Source organism: Hemicordylus capensis, chromosome 6 (assembly GCF_027244095.1).
Source record: "Hemicordylus capensis ecotype Gifberg chromosome 6, rHemCap1.1.pri, whole genome shotgun sequence".
NCBI classification, from domain to species: Eukaryota; Metazoa; Chordata; class Lepidosauria; order Squamata; family Cordylidae; genus Hemicordylus; species Hemicordylus capensis.
Genome location: NC_069662.1, coordinates 1,074,311 through 1,093,592, shown reverse-complemented (window position 1 = coordinate 1,093,592; position 19,282 = coordinate 1,074,311). Strand labels below are relative to the sequence as shown.

General features: G+C 61.9%; 1 protein-coding gene across 5 annotated transcripts; it reads left to right on the top strand.

Annotated features, from left to right (window-relative positions):
* Positions 1-18,806, top strand: NYAP1 (neuronal tyrosine phosphorylated phosphoinositide-3-kinase adaptor 1). 5 transcript variants are annotated; one of them, XM_053259468.1, is made up of 8 exons: positions 1-471; positions 1,024-1,327; positions 2,199-2,344; positions 10,330-10,622; positions 11,094-12,377; positions 13,805-14,011; positions 14,524-14,633; positions 15,503-18,806. In XM_053259468.1, exons 1-8 carry the CDS (start codon positions 203-205, stop codon positions 15,758-15,760), a joined length of 2,871 nt encoding a protein of 956 aa, XP_053115443.1. In that variant the 5' UTR covers positions 1-202; the 3' UTR covers positions 15,761-18,806. The 5 variants fall into 5 exon arrangements, with proteins under 5 accessions (XP_053115443.1, XP_053115444.1, XP_053115445.1 ...); XM_053259469.1 differs by lacking the exon at positions 1,024-1,327 and having other exon boundaries at positions 457-471; positions 2,092-2,344; XM_053259470.1 differs by lacking the exon at positions 1-471 and having other exon boundaries at positions 1,193-1,327; positions 2,092-2,344.
* The last annotated feature ends 476 nt before the right edge of the window (positions 18,807-19,282 follow it).

Sequence of the window (19,282 nt, the reverse complement as noted above, 5' to 3'; positions counted from 1 at the left end):
GCGCCGCCCTTCCCGGGCGTGGCGGGCTGGATAGGATACCCCCCTTGTCCCGGCATTAAGGAGCCGGGCGGTCCTTCTGTGCCCCGCCAGCCCCGCCGCAGGCCCTCGGGAGGCGGCTTCTCAAGGCACCGCAGCGGCGAGACGCGATGGGGCGCCTGGGGGAGAGGGCGATCCCGGCGAGGCCCGGGGGGTGGCGGCGCGGATGGCGGGGGCAGTGGGATTGAGAGAGGGGCGCCGCTTGCCCCCCTGCCTTTCCCTGCCCCACAGATCTCCCTGCTGCGGCTCTCCCAGCGCGGCCCACGCTGCCTTTGGGGTCTGCTGCGGCGCCTCCCCGCGCCCGCCCGTCCGTCCCCGTGGCGCGCTCCCTCTCACTCACTCGCCTCCGGCTTCTGGGCGGAGGGAGGCGCCGCGGCGACGCTGCGTCAGCCGGAGCCCGCGATGGGGAGGAGGACGGAGCAGCCGTGAGGCCAGGTGAGCGCGGCGCGGGGGGGCTGCGGCCCGGGACGGGAGGGGCGGGGGCAGGCCCTCTCCCCCTCGCCGCCGGTCCCCCCCCCGCCCTCCTCCTCCTCCTCCCGCTGCTGCTGCTGCTCAGCCCGGGCTGGTCCTCCTGTGGCTCCAGCAGCCCCACCCGGCAACGTCGCCGCGGCAACGGGATGATGATGGGCGAGGAGGCGGCGGCGGCGGCGGCGGCGAGCGTGTGATGGAGACGTAGGATCAGGTGCCCTGCTTGGAGCGGGGCGGCCGGCCAGGCCGGTCCGTGGGGAGGAGGTCTGGGCACGGGAGGGGGCGCCCAGGGGCCTGCCACCGCCGCCGCCGCCAGCCGGGGAAGTTCGGGGGCGGCCTCTGGGGCTGGGCCTGGGTCGGGGCTGAGGGGTGCCGCGGCGGCGGGGGAGGGGGAGGCTCGCGCGACTGTGCCCGGCGGCGGGCCTAGGGCGCTGGGCGGGGAGGGGATCCGGAGCCCCCCCCGCCCTCTAAGGCCGCTCTCTCGCTCACAGCCGCCTCATAAAGGACCCCACCCTGCAGGCCAGGCCCAAGTTCGGCCCAGCATGGAGGGGCAGCCCCCCTAGCCCGAGCCCCCCCCGAGCAGCGGCGGAGACGACGACCACGACCTTCGCCCTGGGGCGGGGGGGGGGCAGATCGGCCAGGATGCTGCGCAGGCCAGCAGGGGCCCCCGCCACCCAGCAGCCCTCTCCCCCATGAGGAGGAAGAAAGGGCCGAGGCTTCCAGGGGGCAGAAGCAGAGGACATGCCCCACCGAGACATCCCCAGCAGCTGCCCGCCCAGATAGCCCCCCATCCACTGAAGGGGCAGTGGCACCCACCCAGCAGGTAGGTTGGGAGGCTGGCTGTGGGGCCCGGACCCTGGGAGTGGAGCCTAGTGGGCAGGGGGAGGGGGTGCTGAGAGGAGGAGAGCTGCCCAGGCGCTGGCTCTGGAGGGGTGAGATGCCCGGGTGGTGCCTCTGCTCCTTGGGGCAAGGGACTGGGCTGCCTGCCTGGGCCTGCCCCCCCCCGAGCTGTGGGTGCAGGAGAAGGCTGGCACACGTTTTCTCTTCCTCCCCCCCCCACACCTTGCCTCAGCCAGCCTCGCCTTCTCCCCCAGCTGCGCTCTTGTCACCACCACAGAGAGCCTCCGCTGCTGGAAGGCAGAGACAGAAGTGCCCAGTCAGCAAAGAGGCTGTCTCCCCAGCCCCCCCGCCCGCCCAGTGTCTCCTCTGGCGGAGAGGGAGCCCAGGACTCCTGCTTCTCTCAGCCCTCTCACTCCAGCCAGCAATGGCGGCCTCCTGTTTGGGGCTGCTCGGGATTTGCGGTGACAAGGGCCTTGGCTTCAGGGAGAGCCAGCTCAGCTCTGGCCTCCTGGGAGGCTGAGACATCCGCAACCTTTGCATTCCCAACCTAGTCCTGAGCACTCCCTAAAGGGTGGGCCCCAGTCAAGGCTCTTCCCCCCCCAAAAAAAGAGGAGAAGAGCACTCTGTGCAGGCTGAGAGGCACTGTCTTTTGTATGACCACTTCACGCATGATTCCAGGCTGAGCCCTGCCCTCGCACCATGGACCCACCACATACACATCCCCTAATGGTGTTTCTCTCTCAGCAGCAGCAGCAGCAGCACCCCCCACCCGGGTGCCCCCCTCCCTGCCACATGCCAGCCACCAGAAGATGAATGCGAGCCCCCAGGAAGCTTTGATCTCCGTGTTTCTGCAGTTCATTGAGGACCGGGGCTATTGGGCCTACTGGGCCCTGAGCCGGACGTGCCGCCCCCAGGAGCAGCTGCACAACGAAATGAACCTGCTGTACCGCAAGAGCAAGGCGGAGTGGAAACAGAGCAAGGACGCGGAGCCCAAGGAGGGGTAAGCGGAGGTCGGGGTCGGGGGCTGGGAGCAGGGCCCCACCCGATACTCTCCCTGGGCGCCAAAGGCAGGGGCGGTGGTTGTGGCAGGGTGCCGTGCTGAGAAGGAACACCCTGGTGTGCAGCCCCGACGCCAGGCAGGAAGGAAAGACCCCCCCCCACATCTCCCCTTCTTGGGGCCCAACAGCTCTGAAGCCCCCTTCCCCTAGCAGCTGGCCATAGGCCAAGCCTGGGCAGGAGCCATCCCAGCCAGCTGGTGTTTAACTGGACCCCAGACCGCAAGGTTGTTCGCACAACCAAAATCCCTGGAAGCTAGGGAGGGCTGGGGGTGGGGGGAGGCAGGAGTATAACTGCCTCCCCCCGCAGCCCGGCCCGGATCTTCTGCAGCTGTGCTGCCATGCACATGATCAACACGGCAAGCGGCACGGCATTCTGGAGGCCAGGGCAACGTTGCCCAGCCCCCAGAATTCCCACAATGCACTGCGTGAGGAGCCTGCTGCATTATGGGATCTCCCCACCCCTGCAAGCCAGCCACTCTAGGCACCTGGCTTTGTGTCTGTTCAGGCTGCAGGCCGCCTGAGCAGACACACGAGCAGGATCCCCGGCAGAAGGGCGTGCCTTCTGGGTAATAGCCAAGAGGCATTTCCTGGGCTTCCTCGTGTAGGGCAGGGCTGCTTGTGTGAACCGCCTCTGTGTGTCTTGGGGGACAGCATGGGCCAGGAGGCCAAGGAACCAGTATTCAACATGTGGGACAAAAGCAGCGGATTTACCCAGAATGCCCCACTCGGTACCGGATAACTAGTCTGTGGCTTTAAATCTTTCCGTTCCCTCCATGGCTAATGCTGCCAGGTTTCTAGAAGACAGCAGAAACTATGACTCTTGGGTTGGGTTCATCTCCGTAGACAAATTTCTCGCAAGAAAATCTTTTGTTTTGAAGCGGATTCCTATGACTATTGATTGGCTGGCATGAGAACCCTTTTGGTGATCTCTTGCTTTACGTGTCTAGTCTTTGAAAGGAATTGCAGCTGGCCTCTTGCAGTATTTATCTGGACCTTGTAACTGACCTCTTGCAAAGTCGTATATCCCTCTTGGCTGCTCCGCGAGATGTCTGACCCCGCAGCTCAGGTCTCCAGTGCTTGCCTTGCTTGTGTCCATTCCCAGCAATCTGACAAGGAGTGGTGCTTTGTGGCAGGAAGGAACCGGCTTCCCACTCTTGAGCATGGCACCCCAAGAGCCCAGAACGGCCCCAAGAGCTCTTGCTCCCCTCGGCTGTTCCTGAGCCTAGCGGGCTGCTCGCTCACCATTCCAGCCTGGGAGGTGGCCGGGGGTAGAGGGGACACCAGAGGGGCAGGGGAAGAAGCAACGGGCCAGGCAGCTGTGGGGGAACAGGGCCCTGGGCGGGAGGGGAGGGGCTGCCTACTCCCTCGGCGGATGTCCCGGCAATGGCTTGACCTTTCCTGGCATGCAGGGCAGTGAAGCCCTCCTCCCCTGGTGGCATCCCCTGCTCTTGAGCCTTTCTCCCTCCCCTCCTTGCTTTCGAGCCCCACCATGGCATAACGTCATATTTCAGATGCCCCATCCGCTTTCTGAAGATTTTCTCCTCTCTGGTCTAATCCGCCTGCCCTGGTGGGAGTTCCCAGCCTGGACTTAAGTGCTCTAAAAATAGCCCCTGCCATTTTCACAGGCTATTAAAAAGGGTGGGAGGGGTCCCAGGTTAATCTCAGATAATCAGGGAGGGGGCTTTCATGATGATGATGATGATGATGATGATGATGGGGTGAATGGCGCTTGCCACAAGACCCCAGCCCAGCGCAGAAAAGCCGCTCTGCAGTCTTGTGAGACAGGCCTCACACCAGGGAGCTCAGGAGGGTCCTGCAAATGGGGTTGGGGTTCTTTCTCTTCTGGGAGTGTGTTGGGTGGGTGGTGGGGTGGGAGAGAAGGACTGGTGTCAGGGCTTCATTCTTGAAAAGGGAGGTGCTGGGATTCATCTGCTTCCGCCCTGGGTACCCTTACCCCAGTTTCCCCATGCATGTGCCATGGAGACTGGCTGAGCTTTGGTCGTGGCAATGGGGCTCTGTATATGCTCAGAGGAATGCTCTTCTTTGGCGTTATTCCTCATGTTTCACAGCTGACCCTAGGCAATGAAAATGGGCTTTTGGCCTAAACCCCAGTGAGTCCTGGCTCAGTCCAAACCCTGGAACTGGAATATCTGCAAAAGGGCTGTTTCTGAAGGCGGATTCACCGGAGCAGTTTTGACGTGGCGGCTAGCCTTCCTTGGCCCCTCCGGGCACCCTTGCTGGCACTCCTGCTCTGACGCCTCATCAAGTCCCGAACACTTCCCCTGGGGACAAGGTGCTTGGCCATCCTGGGTGCCTTTCCTCCACAGAAGCCCACTGAGGTGGGGCACAAGTGATCTCTCTGCACAGAGGGAGAACTGAGGCACACGCCCAGCTCCGATCTCCCAGACGGCAGGCTGTAGTGGCTCTTGGCCTGTGTGTGCCTCGAACCAGCTGTCCTTGGAGGCCGTGCCACTGAGTTAGGGGAGCTCCCTTCCCACCAGAGCCTCTTTGGAGGGTGTTGGGAGGCCTCTGATTTCCGCTGTCTTAACAGAGACAAGCGTGTGTGGGTACCTGTTTCGTTTAGGGTGCAGCCCTAGAGGCACGCTTACTTGGGAGTCAGGCTCATTGTACGCATTGTACGCCAGCGTGGTGTAGTGGTTAGAGGGCTGGACTAGGACCGGAGAGACCCGAGTTCAAATCCCCATTCAGCCATGAAAACTAGCTGGGTGACTCTGGGCCAGTCACGTCTCTCTCAGCCTAACCTACTTCACAGGGTTGTTGTGAGGAGAAACCAAAGTATGTAGTATATCGCTCTGGGCCTACACACACACACACGTAAAAATGTAAATGTAAATTGTGGGAGGAGGGACCCGGCAGGGGTGTGATGGCAGCCAGCTGGTTTCAGGGCTTTTAAATGGGCAAGACGCAAGACGCAACAGGACACACCGGCTTGAGGTGAGGCTGTGTGGCTCCCCCAAGCTTTTCCAGGGTCTGTAATGAAATGACAGCAGATGGGAAACTGTTCCTGAGCCTGGGGTCTTGGGGGGCCCTGAGAAAGCAGCTGGTCCAAGGAAGCTTGCTTTCCAAGGGATGGCTGCATCCAGACACGGGGCTGCTGTGTGCCCCAGGAGGCCAGGAGAGTCTCTGGGCTCCCAAAGGGACCCGACTTGCCTGGGAAGGGCTGGGTCACTGAGCAGATTCGCTCATCCCAGACACGTTTTCTCCAGTGGGCGAACACCCGTTTGTCCTCTTCTGCCACCATTCCTTTTACAGGCTAAGTTTCCCTGCTCACTGGGCCAAGCGGCACCTTTCAAGGTGGTGATTCTCTTTATTGAGCAGGGGGAGAGTAACTGGCCCTCTCCACCCCCAGCACAGCATCCCTCCAGTGACTGTGGCTGGTGTCTATCTCGTGTTTCTTTTTAGATTGTGAGCTCTTTGGGGACAGGGAGCCATCTTATTTTCATGTATTATTTCTCTGTGTAAACCGCCCTGAGCCACTTTTGGAAGGGCAGTATAGAAATCAAATACATACATACATACATAAATGCTTGGGAACCGGGTGGGGGGCGGCACACAGTGCCCCTTCCCCCCCCGCCCGAGCCCGTATCCTGCAGTCTTCCTGCCCCCTTTCCTTCAGCCCTTCTGCACAGGGCTCACCCTCCGGCCCTGGTGGTTCTCCTCTGGCCGCCTTGCCAGCCTCCTCCTTGAACTGGGGTTCCCAGGGTGGGATGGAGGGCCCACATGGCGGCCTGTCCTGGGAGTGCCACTCCCCCACCCCCGCCGGCACGTCCTGCAGCTGCTCTGGCCCCTCCTTGACTCCCGGTCTCCATTTGTCGTCCACACCGCCAAGCCCTGAGGGCTGAGCAGGAGAGGTCTACCAACGGCTACTAGCCCAGCCTCCGAGGGATGCACGGGGAGCATCAGCAGGAGAGAGGGCGCGCCTTCACCTCCTGCCTGTGGGCTTTTTGGAGGCCTCTGATGGGCCACTCTGGGAAACAGGACGCTGGACTAGATGGGCTTCCGGGGGGGGGCTGATCCCGCAGGGCTGTTCTGATGTTCTTAAGGGCTGGGGCCGGGGCCGGCCCCTGCCTCCACCTCAGACGTGTGCCCTTGGCCTGGGCTGGCCTGGGCTCTTTGGTTGGTTGAGAGAGTTCTTTGGTTGGTTGAGAGAGTTTTGTGTGGCCACTGTCACCTCAAGACGTGTGCTTGTGCTGCGCTCCACGTGGCCGGCAAAGAGACCTGTGGTGCCTTGCGGTGGCCTCTCCCGCTCTCCCTTGTCTGGAAGCAGCCAGGCCTGTGTCCCGGCTCTGTTTCCCCCTCCCTGGGTTGCAGTAAGGGAAGGGTTAAGACACCAGCAGGCTGAGGTTGCCTGGCTCCTGCAGGTCACCCAGACGCAGTTTCCATGGAAACCGCTGGGCCATCCGCCAGCATCCTGCTGCATCCTCCTGCCGTTTGGTACCCAGGACCCGGCACACCACCAGTGAGTGAAGGCTTGTGGGGAGGAGGGAGGGAAGATCCTGAAGGGTGCCAAGAGGGCGGGTGAGGGAGGTTGCCAGAGAAGTCAGAAGGGAGGCCGTGGCAGGGGCGGTGGTGCCTCTTGGGAGGGAAAGGTGTGTGGGGGGGGGGAGGGAGGGTGTACCAGTGGGCAGAGGAGAAACATCTGGGAGGATGGATGAGAGGCGGAGGGAGGGGAGGCCCCCTCAGACAGGTAGCATCCTAGGGGCTGGAAGCATTCTGTTCATTGGGTCTGCTGCTTTTGGAAATGTAGCATGTCCTAAAGTAGCACAGAGGGACTTGCCTGAAGAACAGTTCTGTGCAGCTCAAAGGCCTGCTACCCTGCCATCCCAGCAGAACTGGCCCAGTAGAAGGCATCTTCCTGTGGCCCGTGCAGGCAGCCTCATAGCCACGACTGTCAGTCACTAAAGCAAATGCAGGGGCAGTTCTGCAGGGGGTGGGGTGGGGGCTGTCAGAGCAATGGCAGCAATGGAGGGGAGGGGTGGGTGAAGGCAGGCCAGCTGGGCCGCACAGAGGTGTGGAGCAGGGGAGGCCCCCAGGCAGCGGGTGGGCTGCTTGCAGGAGCAGGACGGATTCTGGCGCGCTCCGGCCAGCTTGCCTTCAGCTCCTGGCCGGCCTGGCTGTGCACACGGCTGCAGGCGCTGCTCCGTCTCGCCCAGATCTGGTGTGAGGAGGGCTGGAGGGGGGCTCTGGCGGTGCCCGGCTGGCTGGGCCGCGGCCAACCTCTCTGTCTCGGGAACCAGGCGGCGGAGGCTTGGGAGGCTTTGTTTATTCGCCCAGCATCTGCTGCTGGCTCGTGCCGGGCTCACTGCTGCTGCTGCTGCTGCTGTGCCAAGAGAGGATGGGCCTGTGGGTTGCACTTGTGGGGCCCAGCAGGGACACTGTGGCGGGGGGGGGGGAGATCCTTGTCGGAGCGGGCCACTCCCAGCCCTGGTGCTCTGCCTGCTGCAGGCTGACCCACTGCAGTGCCTTTCTCGGCTGGCTGCTGCTGGCAAGTAGAATGGGTGGGGCGGGGGGGGGAGGAAGGGGAGAGATATTCAGGAGATGGGGGTGCTGGGAGCTAGGCCCAGGGGAGGCCGCGGCGGGGGGGGGGGGGGAGAGCAGAGGTGGCCTCTGTCTGTGCAGCGGGTGCTGGCCTCTGGCCTCCTCCGAGGCTCCGCTTCTTCTTCGGCATCGACCTTGCTGGGCACCAGCCGTGCCCTGGCAGGGGCCTCTGCTGCCACCCACCCTGCCGAGTGCCTGGAGGGCCCCGTCCGCAGAGACCATGGCGCGGGAGGCAGAGGCGGCCCTGGGCTGCTGCTGCACAGCCAGCGGTCCAGTTCTCCACCTGGTGCCGATGGGGGGCACCGTGGGGCCTGGGGGCCTCTGGAGGAGCAAAGCATCCCCATGGAGCGGGGGGAGGGGGCGTCTCTTCTATGGGGTAGGCAGGATCCTCTTGTCACGAGGAGCAGAGGCATCTCCTCGGGCGTTGGGAGAAGTCCCCGGGCGGTTTCCCTCTGGATGAGAGGGGGAAGGCGGGTACAAGTCCGCCAGCAGCAAGGGCAGCCCTGCAGGCCCAGAGCGGGCCCCCCTCCTGCTAGCCCACACCCGGGCCCCGGGCAGAGGCCCTGAGGCCTCCCTCTGCCACCCCAGGCAGTGGCGGCAGCAGCAGCAGCTGGCTCTTCCGGTGAAAACGGCAGCAGCGGCAGCTCCTCGCACACAGCCCCCTGACCCCTCGCCTCTTGGGGTGCCGCCCTCTGCAAGCCGCGACGGGCATCTGGTGCCACCCCAGAGAGGCGCTCTGCCTGCCAGGTGACCCTTCTCACTCCCCCCCCCCCCGATAGGCCCTCGGCTGGGCCGGCATGACGCAGCTCCAGAGGGACTGGGAAGTGCTGGCTCTGCCGACGGGGGGGCTGGCTGAGGGGGGGGCCGGCAGTGCCCATTTTAAGCCCCCCCCTCCTCCAAGCGATCAGGGCTGCTTTTTCTTCCTCTCCCATTTTTTCCTCCCCCCACAAAGCAGACCCTTTTGCTCCCCTCCTGTCCTGCTGCAGAATTGTCCCATAACTCGGAGGCCTTGCTGTGGGAATTCCTTATTCTGCTGCACGTTTTCCTGTGGCGGGTTCTGCCTCCCCAAGCCCGCCGTTCGTGCTGGGAGTTCCCAAGGCTCGCTCCCCCAGACCTGAAGTCTGCTCACCCAGTTCTAGGCCATCTAACCTCTGTAGATAAGCACACCCCTCCTGTCACAAAGCTTCCGCTCCGGTACCCCAGAGAGCGAGAGAGCGAGAGAGAGAGTGCGCTAGTCTACATACACACCCATTTAAATGTTGCTGTTATGAGATGGGCTGCCCCGGTTGCTGGCTGACATTCAGAGTAAGTTACTCCTCCGCAGTCTTGTTGAAAGGACTGCGACCAGGGCTGTCCTGTTGCTCTCAGTGGTCAGCTGGAAGCCCGGGGTTTGCAAAGCGGCTACCACAGCGCCAGCCAATCAGGAGTAGAGGGGGTCTTGACCTCCCTCCCTCCCCTTTGGCAGCTGACCCCTTGCTGAGGACACACCATGGGGAACATCGGGGTGGCTGCAGTGGGGGGCCCCTGGGAACGCTTCAAGTACCCCTCTGGGAGGACTATTCTCCCCTGCTGGGGACCCCTGGGGTCGAAGAATAGCCAGCCACCTGCTGGAGGAAAGGAGCCCTGGGATAGCCAGAGGCATCTGGAGCAGGGGTGTCCATAGGAAGCTGCTATATACTGAGTCAGACCCTAGGTCCATCTTGCTCAGTCTTGTCTTCCCAGACTGGCAGCAGCTTCTCCAAGGTTGCAGGCGGGAGTCTCTCTCAGCCCTATGCTGGACCTGCTGCCAGGGAGAGAACTTGGAGCCTTCTGCTCTTCCCAGAGCAGCTCCATCCCCTGAGGGGAATATCTTCCAGTGCTGCTCACACATCAAGTCTCCCATTGATATGCAACCAGGGCAGACCCTGCTTAGCTAAGGGGACAAGTCCTGCTTGCTGCCACAAGACTAGCTCTCCTCTCCCAGACCAACTGTGGCCTGCAGCTGCTGCTGACCCACAATTGGTCTTGTGGGAGCCAGCATGACTTCTCCCCTGAGCTAAGCAGGGTCCGCCCTGGTTGCATCTGAATGGGGGACCCCCATGTGTGAGCACTGCAAGAGATTCCCCTCAGGGGATGGAGCCGCTCTGGGAAGAGCAGAAGGTTCCAAGTCCCCTCTCTGGCGGCATCTCCAAGATCGGGCTGGGAGACAGACTCCGGCCTGCCACCTTGGAGAAGCCGCTGCTGCCAGTCTGTGCAGACAATCCTGAGCTAGCTGGACCAAGGGCCTGACTCAGTCTGTGGCCGCTTCCTATGCGTGCCGCGCTCCCTCCAGCAGCACTCACAGGCGGGCCTCTGCTTCTGCCCTCTCCCTCCCTTTGTGCCTCCGCAGTTCGGCCAAGGAGCCTGGCGTGGGGAAGGTGCGGGACGTGGCCTCCTTCCGCCGCCACTTCAGGATGGGCTTCATGACCATGCCGGCCTCGCAGGAGCATGCCCCCCACCCCTGCGCCAGCAGCATGGCTCCCCGCTCCCTCTCCTGCCACTCTGTGGGCAGCGTGGACAGCAGTTCCCGGGACGGGGCAGCCGGATCCCGCAAGCCCCCGGCCAAGCCCACCCGCCACCCCAGCACCAAGCTGACCGCCGAGGCCCGGACCGCCCTGGAGCCCGCCGGGAGCAAGAAAGGAAGTAAGTGGGGAGGGGCCTCCCCAGCAGTCCCGGCGGCAGGCAGGGCGAGGGCCGGGCCGGGCCGGGGGGGGGGCAGGGCTGCCGCTCAGGGGAACCGCAGGCCCAGGCCGGGCGGGGGGGCCAGGGCGGAAGCAGCCTCCTGAGCCGCAGAGCAAGGCAGAGGGGCAAGAGAGCAGCCGGGGGGGGGGAGGCTGAGGGAGCACGGTTCCTCGGGGGTGGGGGGGCGGGGTGCTGTACCCGAATTCAGGTGCGCCCGTTGGGACATCTGCCTCCCAGGCCCAGAGGAGTCTGCTGGGCCAGGGGCCGTCCAGTTCCCCCAGGCTGCTGGCCTCAGGCCCCGGGTGGCTCCTGCCAGTTGGGGCCCCCCGAGGTCCTCCTCTCCCCCGTTCCTGGGCCTGGCCGTGCAGAGGGGGTCTCTCTCCTGGGGGTCTCCAGGCCCCCTCACTCCCGCCATGTCCCTCTTCTCCTCAGCATCCCAAAAGTCGAGTGCAGAGAGCCGGGAGTCCGGGCGGAAGGTGCCCCCCCAGAAGCCAAAGCGCAGCCCCAACACCCACCTCTCAGTCTCCTTTGACGAGACCTACTCGGGACGACTGCCGGGCCCCGCTCCGGCGGGGGCGATGCAGCGCTACAGCCGCGCCTTCTCCCACGGCCAGGCGAAAGGCTCCGATGCTGAGGAGGACGAGCCGGTCTACATTGAGATGGTGGGGGACATCTTCCGGGGGCCCGGGCCCCCCTCCCAAGGGCCCACCCTGGCCGACGAGGACTCTGACGAGAGCGAAGCCATTTACGAGGAGATGAAGTACCCTCTCCCCGAAGAGAGTGGGGAGCCCCGCCCCAATGGGGCCCCTGCCTCTCCACGCCACCGTCCAGCCAAGCGGGAGGCTGCCAAGGCGGCGGCGGCGGCGGCCAGCACCAAGACCTCTCCCTGCGAGATCCCTCCGCCCTTCCCCAACCTCTTGCAGCACCGGGCCCCCCTGCTGGCTTTCCCCCAGGGCAAGAAGGGATACAAGGCGGGGCCCAGCCAGGACGGCTCCAAACTGCCTGTGCCGTGCCATGCCAAGGAGGCCCCCTCTGCCCCGATGACGCCCCAGGTCCCCAGCCATCACCATCCGCGGGGTGGGGAGAGCGCCGCCTTGGGGCCTTCTGGCCGGGCCCGTAGCCACTCCACCCCACTGCCTCCGCAGCCTGCGGGCCAGAACAAAGCCGACAAGGAGCTCCCCAATTCCCACAGCATGATCTGCCCCCCGGCCAAGCAGGCCCCTGGGCCAGCGCCCCCCCCAGCCCCTGCCCCCTCCATGCTGCCGGTGAAGGAGAAGCCGGCCGTGTCCTATACCATGGTGTACTCAGCAGTCAAGGTCACCACACACACGGCTCCGGCCGAGCAGAAGACGGAGAAGGAGATCTCGGTCCTGCATGGCATGCTGTGTGCCCGCCCGGCCACTGTGCCCTCCTGCAAACAGGTGCAGCGGGCATGTACGTTGCCGGAGCCCCCGCCTCTGGGCATGGTCTGGACTTACCCGGCCCCCTGTGCCGGCCTGAAACGCCCCCCGGCGTACGAGAGTATCAAGAACGTGGGCGCAAAGGCTTCCGCAGCGGTCAAGATCCAGCTTCAGGACCGGGCATTCACCAGCATTGCCTGCTCCCACGTCCTGTCCAGTGACGAATGCGGCCGGCCGGCAGGAGAGGAGGAGCCGTTTGGATGGGTCCTGCAGAGAAGGATGGGCTATGCCAACCGGAAAGGGAGGGAGCCCGAGAGTGAGTGGGGCCACGGTGGGTGGCTGGGGCGGGAGGCAGTAGGCGGGGAGGGGGGGAAGTGGCCGTCTGCACGGCGGCTGCTGGGCTGCAGGGCTTTGCCTCCCCCCTCATTACACAGCTGGCTACCGCAGCTGGGTAGGACAGAGCCCACCTCTCCGGCGGGAGCCTGGGGCTCGATTGCTCCCCCACCCCCGCCTTGCTTTCCCCTCACACCCCATCGCTCCCGGACATGGCTAGGATGCTTTCCCTACCCAGTTCCTGATGGTGTGTGAACTGGTCTTGTGGCTCAAGCTCCACGTGGGTCCTCCTGGGCGCTTTCCAGATTAGACCCTGCAACGGGGTCACGTTGGATCTTGGAAGGGTGCTTCCACACTTCCTGCATCGTGACACCGCAGTCCCTACAGGGACAGCAGGGGGCCGTTCACATTTCCAGTGCCTTGTTTCGAATTTAATCACTGCACTATAGTTCTATGATGTAGTGTATCCGGTGTAAAAGGGTTGCTGTTGGGGGGGGGTTGTTGGTTTCCACGAGACGGCTCCCCCTGCTGTTTACGTTCCGAATGTGACTTGCCTGAATGGAAGCATTTTGCTGCTGTTGAGCAGCTAGTCTGGAAAGCGCCCTGGTAACAGAACTGGTTTTAGATGAGGTTAGGTGCCGCTCCCTGGCAGGGCTCTTAACACAGCCTTGTAGCAGGCTTCCTCCAAGGACAAGGGGAAAGGAGGAGAAGGGAGGGGTCTTGAGTGGTACCTAAGGGAGCAATGCAAAGGCCATTAATGGCGCCTGCATACACCACTGGGGCCCATCCCCAGGGCTGGAATAGTCTGGTTCAGACTGGGGGGGTTGGGGAAATGCTCTCTAAGGCTGCTGCTGACCCTCAAGGGGAATGAAGCCTCTTTCTTCCCAAGGGTGGGAACCATGGGTGTGAAGTGGTTGGGGGACTCGGTGGAGGGAAGAAGCAACCAGGGAAGCCATGGCCTACCCCACCCCCACCCCCCGCTTGGCGAGGGCTCGGTCCCCCTCCCTGCCTGAGTCCAGCGACCAGCACTGGAGAAAGGGGGCCTCCTCTCCAGGGTGCTGCCTCTACTGGGCAGGCAGGCAGGCAGGCTGGCTCCGTAGACGTTGCTGAGCAAACAAAGCTTTGGCTCTGAAGGAGGCGGTCCGGTGGCCTGCTTGGGGATGCCACCCCCTGACCCTGGAAGCGTTGGGGTCACAGTGGTCACTCTCCCCAACCGCCGCTCTCCACTGTCCCTGGCGGAGCTCGGAGCCCGGGCAAGCCTCCTTTCAAACTCCTCCTGGGGAATCGGGGCGGGGGCTTTCCTCTCCAGGGCTGGCTGAGCCTGGGGCCTTCCCCGTCCCTTGAGCTTTGGTGCCAGAGGGCTTATCCCCGCCACCCACCCCCTGAGCTTTTCTCTTCCCCCTCTTGCAGAGGCTACCGACTGCCCCCAGGCCTGGGAAGGTGGCGAGAATGTTCCGCCCAAAATGGAGAAAGAAGAGAAAGCGGGGCCGGGCCTGATGCAGTCCAGCATCCCCGTCCGCACCTCTGGGCCGGAGGGTCTCGCTGCCAAGATGCCAGGGGGACGGACGAACCTGCCCATTCCCTGCCAGACCTTTCCTGCCTGCCACCGAAACGGAGGTGAGCCTGGGGGTGGGGGCGGACTCCCTCGGGAAGAGGGGCAGGCAGGCTTTCCACAGGGGCCATGGCCGCCTCTTTTGCCCAAGCAAGAGTCTGGCTCGGGGGCAAGGGGTTCCTGTCTCTTCTCCGGGCAGCGGCTGGGTTTCGGCTGCAGAACTTGTCCCTGATGCAGCAGCCACGAAGCCGCTGGCGACCTTCACACGAGGACAAAGTGCTTCCAGCGAGATGGGGGTGCAGAGAGGCAGGCGGCGGTTTGCTCACTTGTTCATTGGGCCCGATTCTCTTTGCCAGGAGGTTGTTCCCAGGGCTCCCCCCCCCATCCTGCCTTATTGCTGTGGGGAGCGGGAGAAGGGGGTGGTGTGGGCTGGCTTTGGACAGCGTATGCCGCCCCCCCCCCCCCCGTGCTCTTGCCCCCCGTGACTAGCCAGTGACCCTGGGGGCAGACAGGCTGCTTCTCGGGCAGTAGGCAGAGGGGTCAAGAGGTGACGCTTGGCTGCTTCCTCCACTTCCAGACTTCACTGGTGGCTACCTTCTGGGCCGCTCGGCATCCACCTCTGGGGTTCGACATGCTGTGATCCACACGCAGAGGCCGTGTAACCATCCCCGGGACCCAGCCAGCCTGGTAGGGTGGACGGAGGGGCTGCGGGGCCTGTCATGGCTGGGTGGGGGGGAGGGAGCAGGGCCCCCCGGGCGAGGCCAAGCCATGCCGGGAGAGGAAGCCAGCCGGAGGCCTGAGAGGAGGCTCCCGGGGCGCAGGAGCGAGCCGCGGCGGTGGGGGCAGGCGGAACCTGGGCTCTTGGGTGGCCCTTTGCCTCCGGTGCAAGCGGTGCCCAGGGGCGCAGCTAGGGGAGAGGGGGCCCAGCTTCGCCCCTCTCTCCGGTGACCCCTCGGAGTGAGGGAGGTAATGAAGAAAATAGGGAGGGGTGGAGCCAGCGGGGGCCCCTGGAGCCGGGCCCCCTGGATTCTTTGAAGCCCTTCGCTGAATTGTGGCTACACCCCTGGCTGTGCCCCTCCTCCCTAGCCCCAGCTCCATGGGGAGGATCGGCTTGGTCTGAGCCAGAAGAAACACCTTCATCAGTGCCTCCCCTTTTCTAGCTTTAAGAAATGGGGACTCTGGGGGCAAAAGCCACACCCTTGCAGAATCTCCCTTGACTGGCCCGGCGGGGCGAGACGCGTCTGTCAGGACAGGCTTGTGCGGAAGCAGGGGACTCGTCCCTGGAAAGCGGGTGGAGCGGTCTGTCTGTCGGAGAAGCAGACGTCCCCCTCCCGGGCTTGGGTGGCCGCCCTCTCCTGCCCGCCCCCGCCCCGGCCTTCACATGCTTCCTGCCCACCAGGCCACGGTCAGTCGTGCGAGCTGTGCCCCTCCTTCCACGTCCCGTATCGGACTGGAGGGGCACGAAGCCTTTGAGGCCGCCGTTGTGCAGATAGGGGAGCCGGGGGTGGGGGGGAGCCTCCCCGGCCGCCCCCCCCAACAGTTTCCCTCCCTTGCAGGCTCTGCAGCCGGCCCAGCTGCCCGTGCCCGGAGTCCCCCCGAGCTCGCGCGAGCGGGATGGGAAGCTGCTGGAGGTGATTGAGCGCAAGCGGTGCGTCTGCAAGGAGATCAAGGCGCGGCACCGCCCGGAGCGCAGCCTGTGCAAGCAGGAGAGTATGCCGATCTTGCCCAGCTGGCGGAGGAACACGGAGAGCCGCAAGTCCGGGACGCCGCCCTGCCGCCGCCAGCAGACCGTGCTCTGGGACACGGCCATATGACAGTGGTGGGGCTGAGCCCCAAGGAACCGGTGCCTTGTGCTGGCCAAGCCGACCACGCAGCGTCGGAGGGCTAACTGCTGGCAGCGTGGCGCCCTGCCCGTCAGCCCTGCTGGCCTGGGACAAACCAGGGACCCCTGGGCTGCTGCCCCCCACTGGGCTGCAGCAGGAAAGAGACTTCTGCCGAAGGGGGGGGGTTCTCTTGGACAGTATTCCGGACACAAGGCGGCGGCGGCAGCAGCACTGGCCAGGCCAGGCGGCGAACCCCTGGGTAACCCAGCTGCTGCTGCCCTCCGAGGAACCCCTGCCTCAGGGGCTACACACCCACCCACCCCGTCAGAGGCGGCGGCAGCAGCTGCTGCGTATCAGAGTCAAGCAAACATGGCCTCTTGGAAGCCACGGCTGATCCCACCCCACAGCCAGCTGCGTCTCTATGCCAACTGACTGACACGTAAGCTGCCATGGCTCTCCTTTCTCGGAGGTGGGCGTGGGGCAGGCGTGGTGGCTGCGGAGGGTGGGGCTGCTGTGTGGGTTAGGCTCCGCAAGGCCGCCGCCTCCTTTGCCAAAAGACGGGGTTAGAAGTGCCAGGAGCACTTTCGATCCCTCACACGGCTTTCCTCCCATCTCTGGGAAAACGCCACTGGGGGGGGGGGGGCGCTCTGCAATTTCACGTGGGGCCCTGACACTTCTCCCACTTCCTGAACAGTGTGGGAGAAAAGGGGAGGGGGGGCTGTGCTCCCAAACCTGTGGTGCTGAGATTTTGGTCAGCCCGAACCCACGGAGAGAGAGAGGGTGCCAGGATTCTGGGGGGAACCCCTTCTGCACCCCAGTGCTTTGCTAGAGGGGCAAAGGAAGCAGAGAGAGAGAGAGAGATGAAGTTGGCTGCCACTAGAGCCACCATGAACGGCAAAGCAGGACTTCCCATCTGCAAACTCCGGCCACGCTTGTCAGTTCCCTCTCGGCTGAATCAAGCCACTTGCAGCTCTCTTCTCATCGGTCAAATTTGAGGAGCATGAATAACATTTAGCTGGGAAACCTTCCCTGCCACAATAAAAACCTCCGATCTACTCTGAGACCATTTCCCTACATATCACCAATTTATTTCGCAGCACTTCATGCTTACAAATGTGATCTGCCCTAATGCCCGTTTCTTTTCTCTTCCTGCCCCAATTTCTCACTCCCAGGTTCATTTTGATGAGCTTGAGAGGGAATAATTTTGAGCTTCAGAGTGTTGGGCTAATTCTATAGACTCCGGAAGCTGAAATGGATCTTGCTAGTCTTTCATCTCCTATTGACTCCACTTAGCTTAAAGAATTCCTTAAAGCTATTTAGTTTTTCCCATCAAGAAAAGCAAAACAAACCCTTTACATTTTTGCAGAAGGTTTCAGTGGCAATGGTATACTCTGGGGACCTGGCTTGATTTAAATGACTCCTAGAATAATGCTGCAGTTGGTGGATGTTTTGTTGTGGAGAAGAAAGTGTCCTCTCTAGGCACTGGGGAGGATGAAAAGTCTGCCTTCTCTGTTCTAGTGGGCTCCTGGCCATGGCTCTGGCCCTCTCTGGGCACTGGAGGACTCAAGAACTCTGTGGGTTTTACTCATAGTAGGTTAAACACAGGGTAAAGAACACGATGTAAACTAGTGCCAGACATGATCCTAGGTTAACTGTGAAATGCATTTCAACACCTCATACCAGGGGAAGAGAGACACATTTTCGACATTGCCCGGATGTCCCTTCACAGAGCTAGTCAGCAGCATCAAATATAGGGGGAGCCCCACGGGGAAGATGTCCAACCTCAACCCCACCCTCACTTGGTAACCCCTTTACACTTATACTGGTGTAGATCATTAGTCAGCGTCCAATTGCCAAATCAACATCGCACTCTTCATTCCTTCAGCCACCTCTCCCCACCACAGCCTGCCCCATTTCTGTCTCTTCATAGCATTCCTCTCCACAAAGTCAGACAGTCTTCATGCTCCTCTGATTCTGTTCATACTTACATGGGAGTAAGCAGCACTGAACTCAGTGAGACGTCCTTTTGAGCAAACACATAAGATTGCACCCCACGCGTTCTCTGTATAGGCGTCCACACACACAGATCCGCCTGCCTTCACAACGGGGTGCTTCACACGGCCATGAAGAGGGTAGAAGACCCCTCTGAGCCTCATTCGGGAGCCGAATGTGCTTCCACTGTTGGGTCATGTCTGAGTTAAAAACAAGGCTAGAGGCGTCCACAGTGATGCTGTGCGAAGCCACCGCTGTCTCAGAGGGCTCCCTCCTACCCAGCAGCTGTGCCCAGCTCTTTCACGACGTTGCAGGAAAAGCCCAACTGCCCTTTACCACACGATCGATCGCTGCTGGCGCCTCCGGCCTTGTCTTAAACTCACCGGCGAGCAGGAAGCGGGAGCATGCGCAGCTCCCAAAGGAAGGTCGAAGGTTTCTCCTACCCTATTCATGGCCGTGAGGACAGCCATAATGTCTCCCATCATAACTCCCTCTCAGGTTACGACTTCCCAGCTTTCAGTTACTGCTACTTTGACAGCAGATCTCAATTAGGGAAGAGTCTGTAGAGATCCCTAAGATGGCAAGCCCTTCCACCCGCACAAGCATTTTGGTCAGTGTGTTGAAAATCTCGCCCTTAGCCAATCTAAAAGGGTCTGAGGATGTTAGGACTTGTCTGTGCCCATCCCAACCCCATCCAAGCCATCCCCTCTCCACTTCTGCTTCCAAACCAAGTGTGGATCCATTAGCTACGATTTCCTGTTAGCGTCCACAAGACACGGCTGGACCGGTTGGGGCGTTGGCATGAATTAGATTTACAAACTAGGGTTACAAAAAAAGAATTCTATGGCACCACCATGGGGCTGAAAGAAAACCCAGTTGGGACTCCTGGGTTTTGAGCTCTAATCCCTGATTTAAATATCTCACAAGGTTGTCTAGCGTAGCAAGATGAGGAAACTGCTTTGCAACAATATTTATGCTGGGGATTCGTGGGAGGGTCTTTATATATTTAAAATGGCAGAAAGAAAATAAACTGTCATGCTGGGTTGCTTTTCTGTGGACTAGTTTCTTGAGCTCAGTTCTGGGCTTTGCTCTTTAAAAAAAAAAAAACCACATATCTATAAAGAGAAGTGGAACCCTGGGAATCCTCTGTTATGGATTCAAAGTTTTGCCATGAGCATTTGCCAGTCTGTGCACAGCCTTTCCAGTTTGCGTCACTTGAGGCTTCTGCTACCTTGTGTTTCCCTCAAGATCTCAGCAACACAGGATATCCGAGAAAGCCCAGACATCAGTGTAAAACTTCATTGATTTGAATGGATTCATGCATGATGCTTCTACACAGGTCTCCAGAGCATCCAATTAAGCCAGTACAAAACTCCCACTGACTGGGTTTTCAGTGATTCCCCAAACATCAGTGCCAATGTGATTATTTATATGGATTTGAGTTTTCAGCCACCTCAAAGGAGCTGAAGCAAAACTGCCATTGGCTAGTAAATATATCAAGATGCTTCTTCCTCCATGAAT

Excerpts from the sequence above, each read along its gene's own strand:
- NYAP1 (XM_053259468.1), top strand. The coding sequence starts at position 203 with ATGGCGGGGGCAGTGGGATTGAGAGAGGGGCGCCGCTTGCCCCCCTGC. Across the intron at positions 2,345-10,329 it reads GACGCGGAGCCCAAGGAGGG|TTCGGCCAAGGAGCCTGGCG; the intron begins GTAAGCGGAGGT and ends GTGCCTCCGCAG. Across the intron at positions 14,012-14,523 it reads TGCCTGCCACCGAAACGGAG|ACTTCACTGGTGGCTACCTT; the intron begins GTGAGCCTGGGG and ends CTCCACTTCCAG.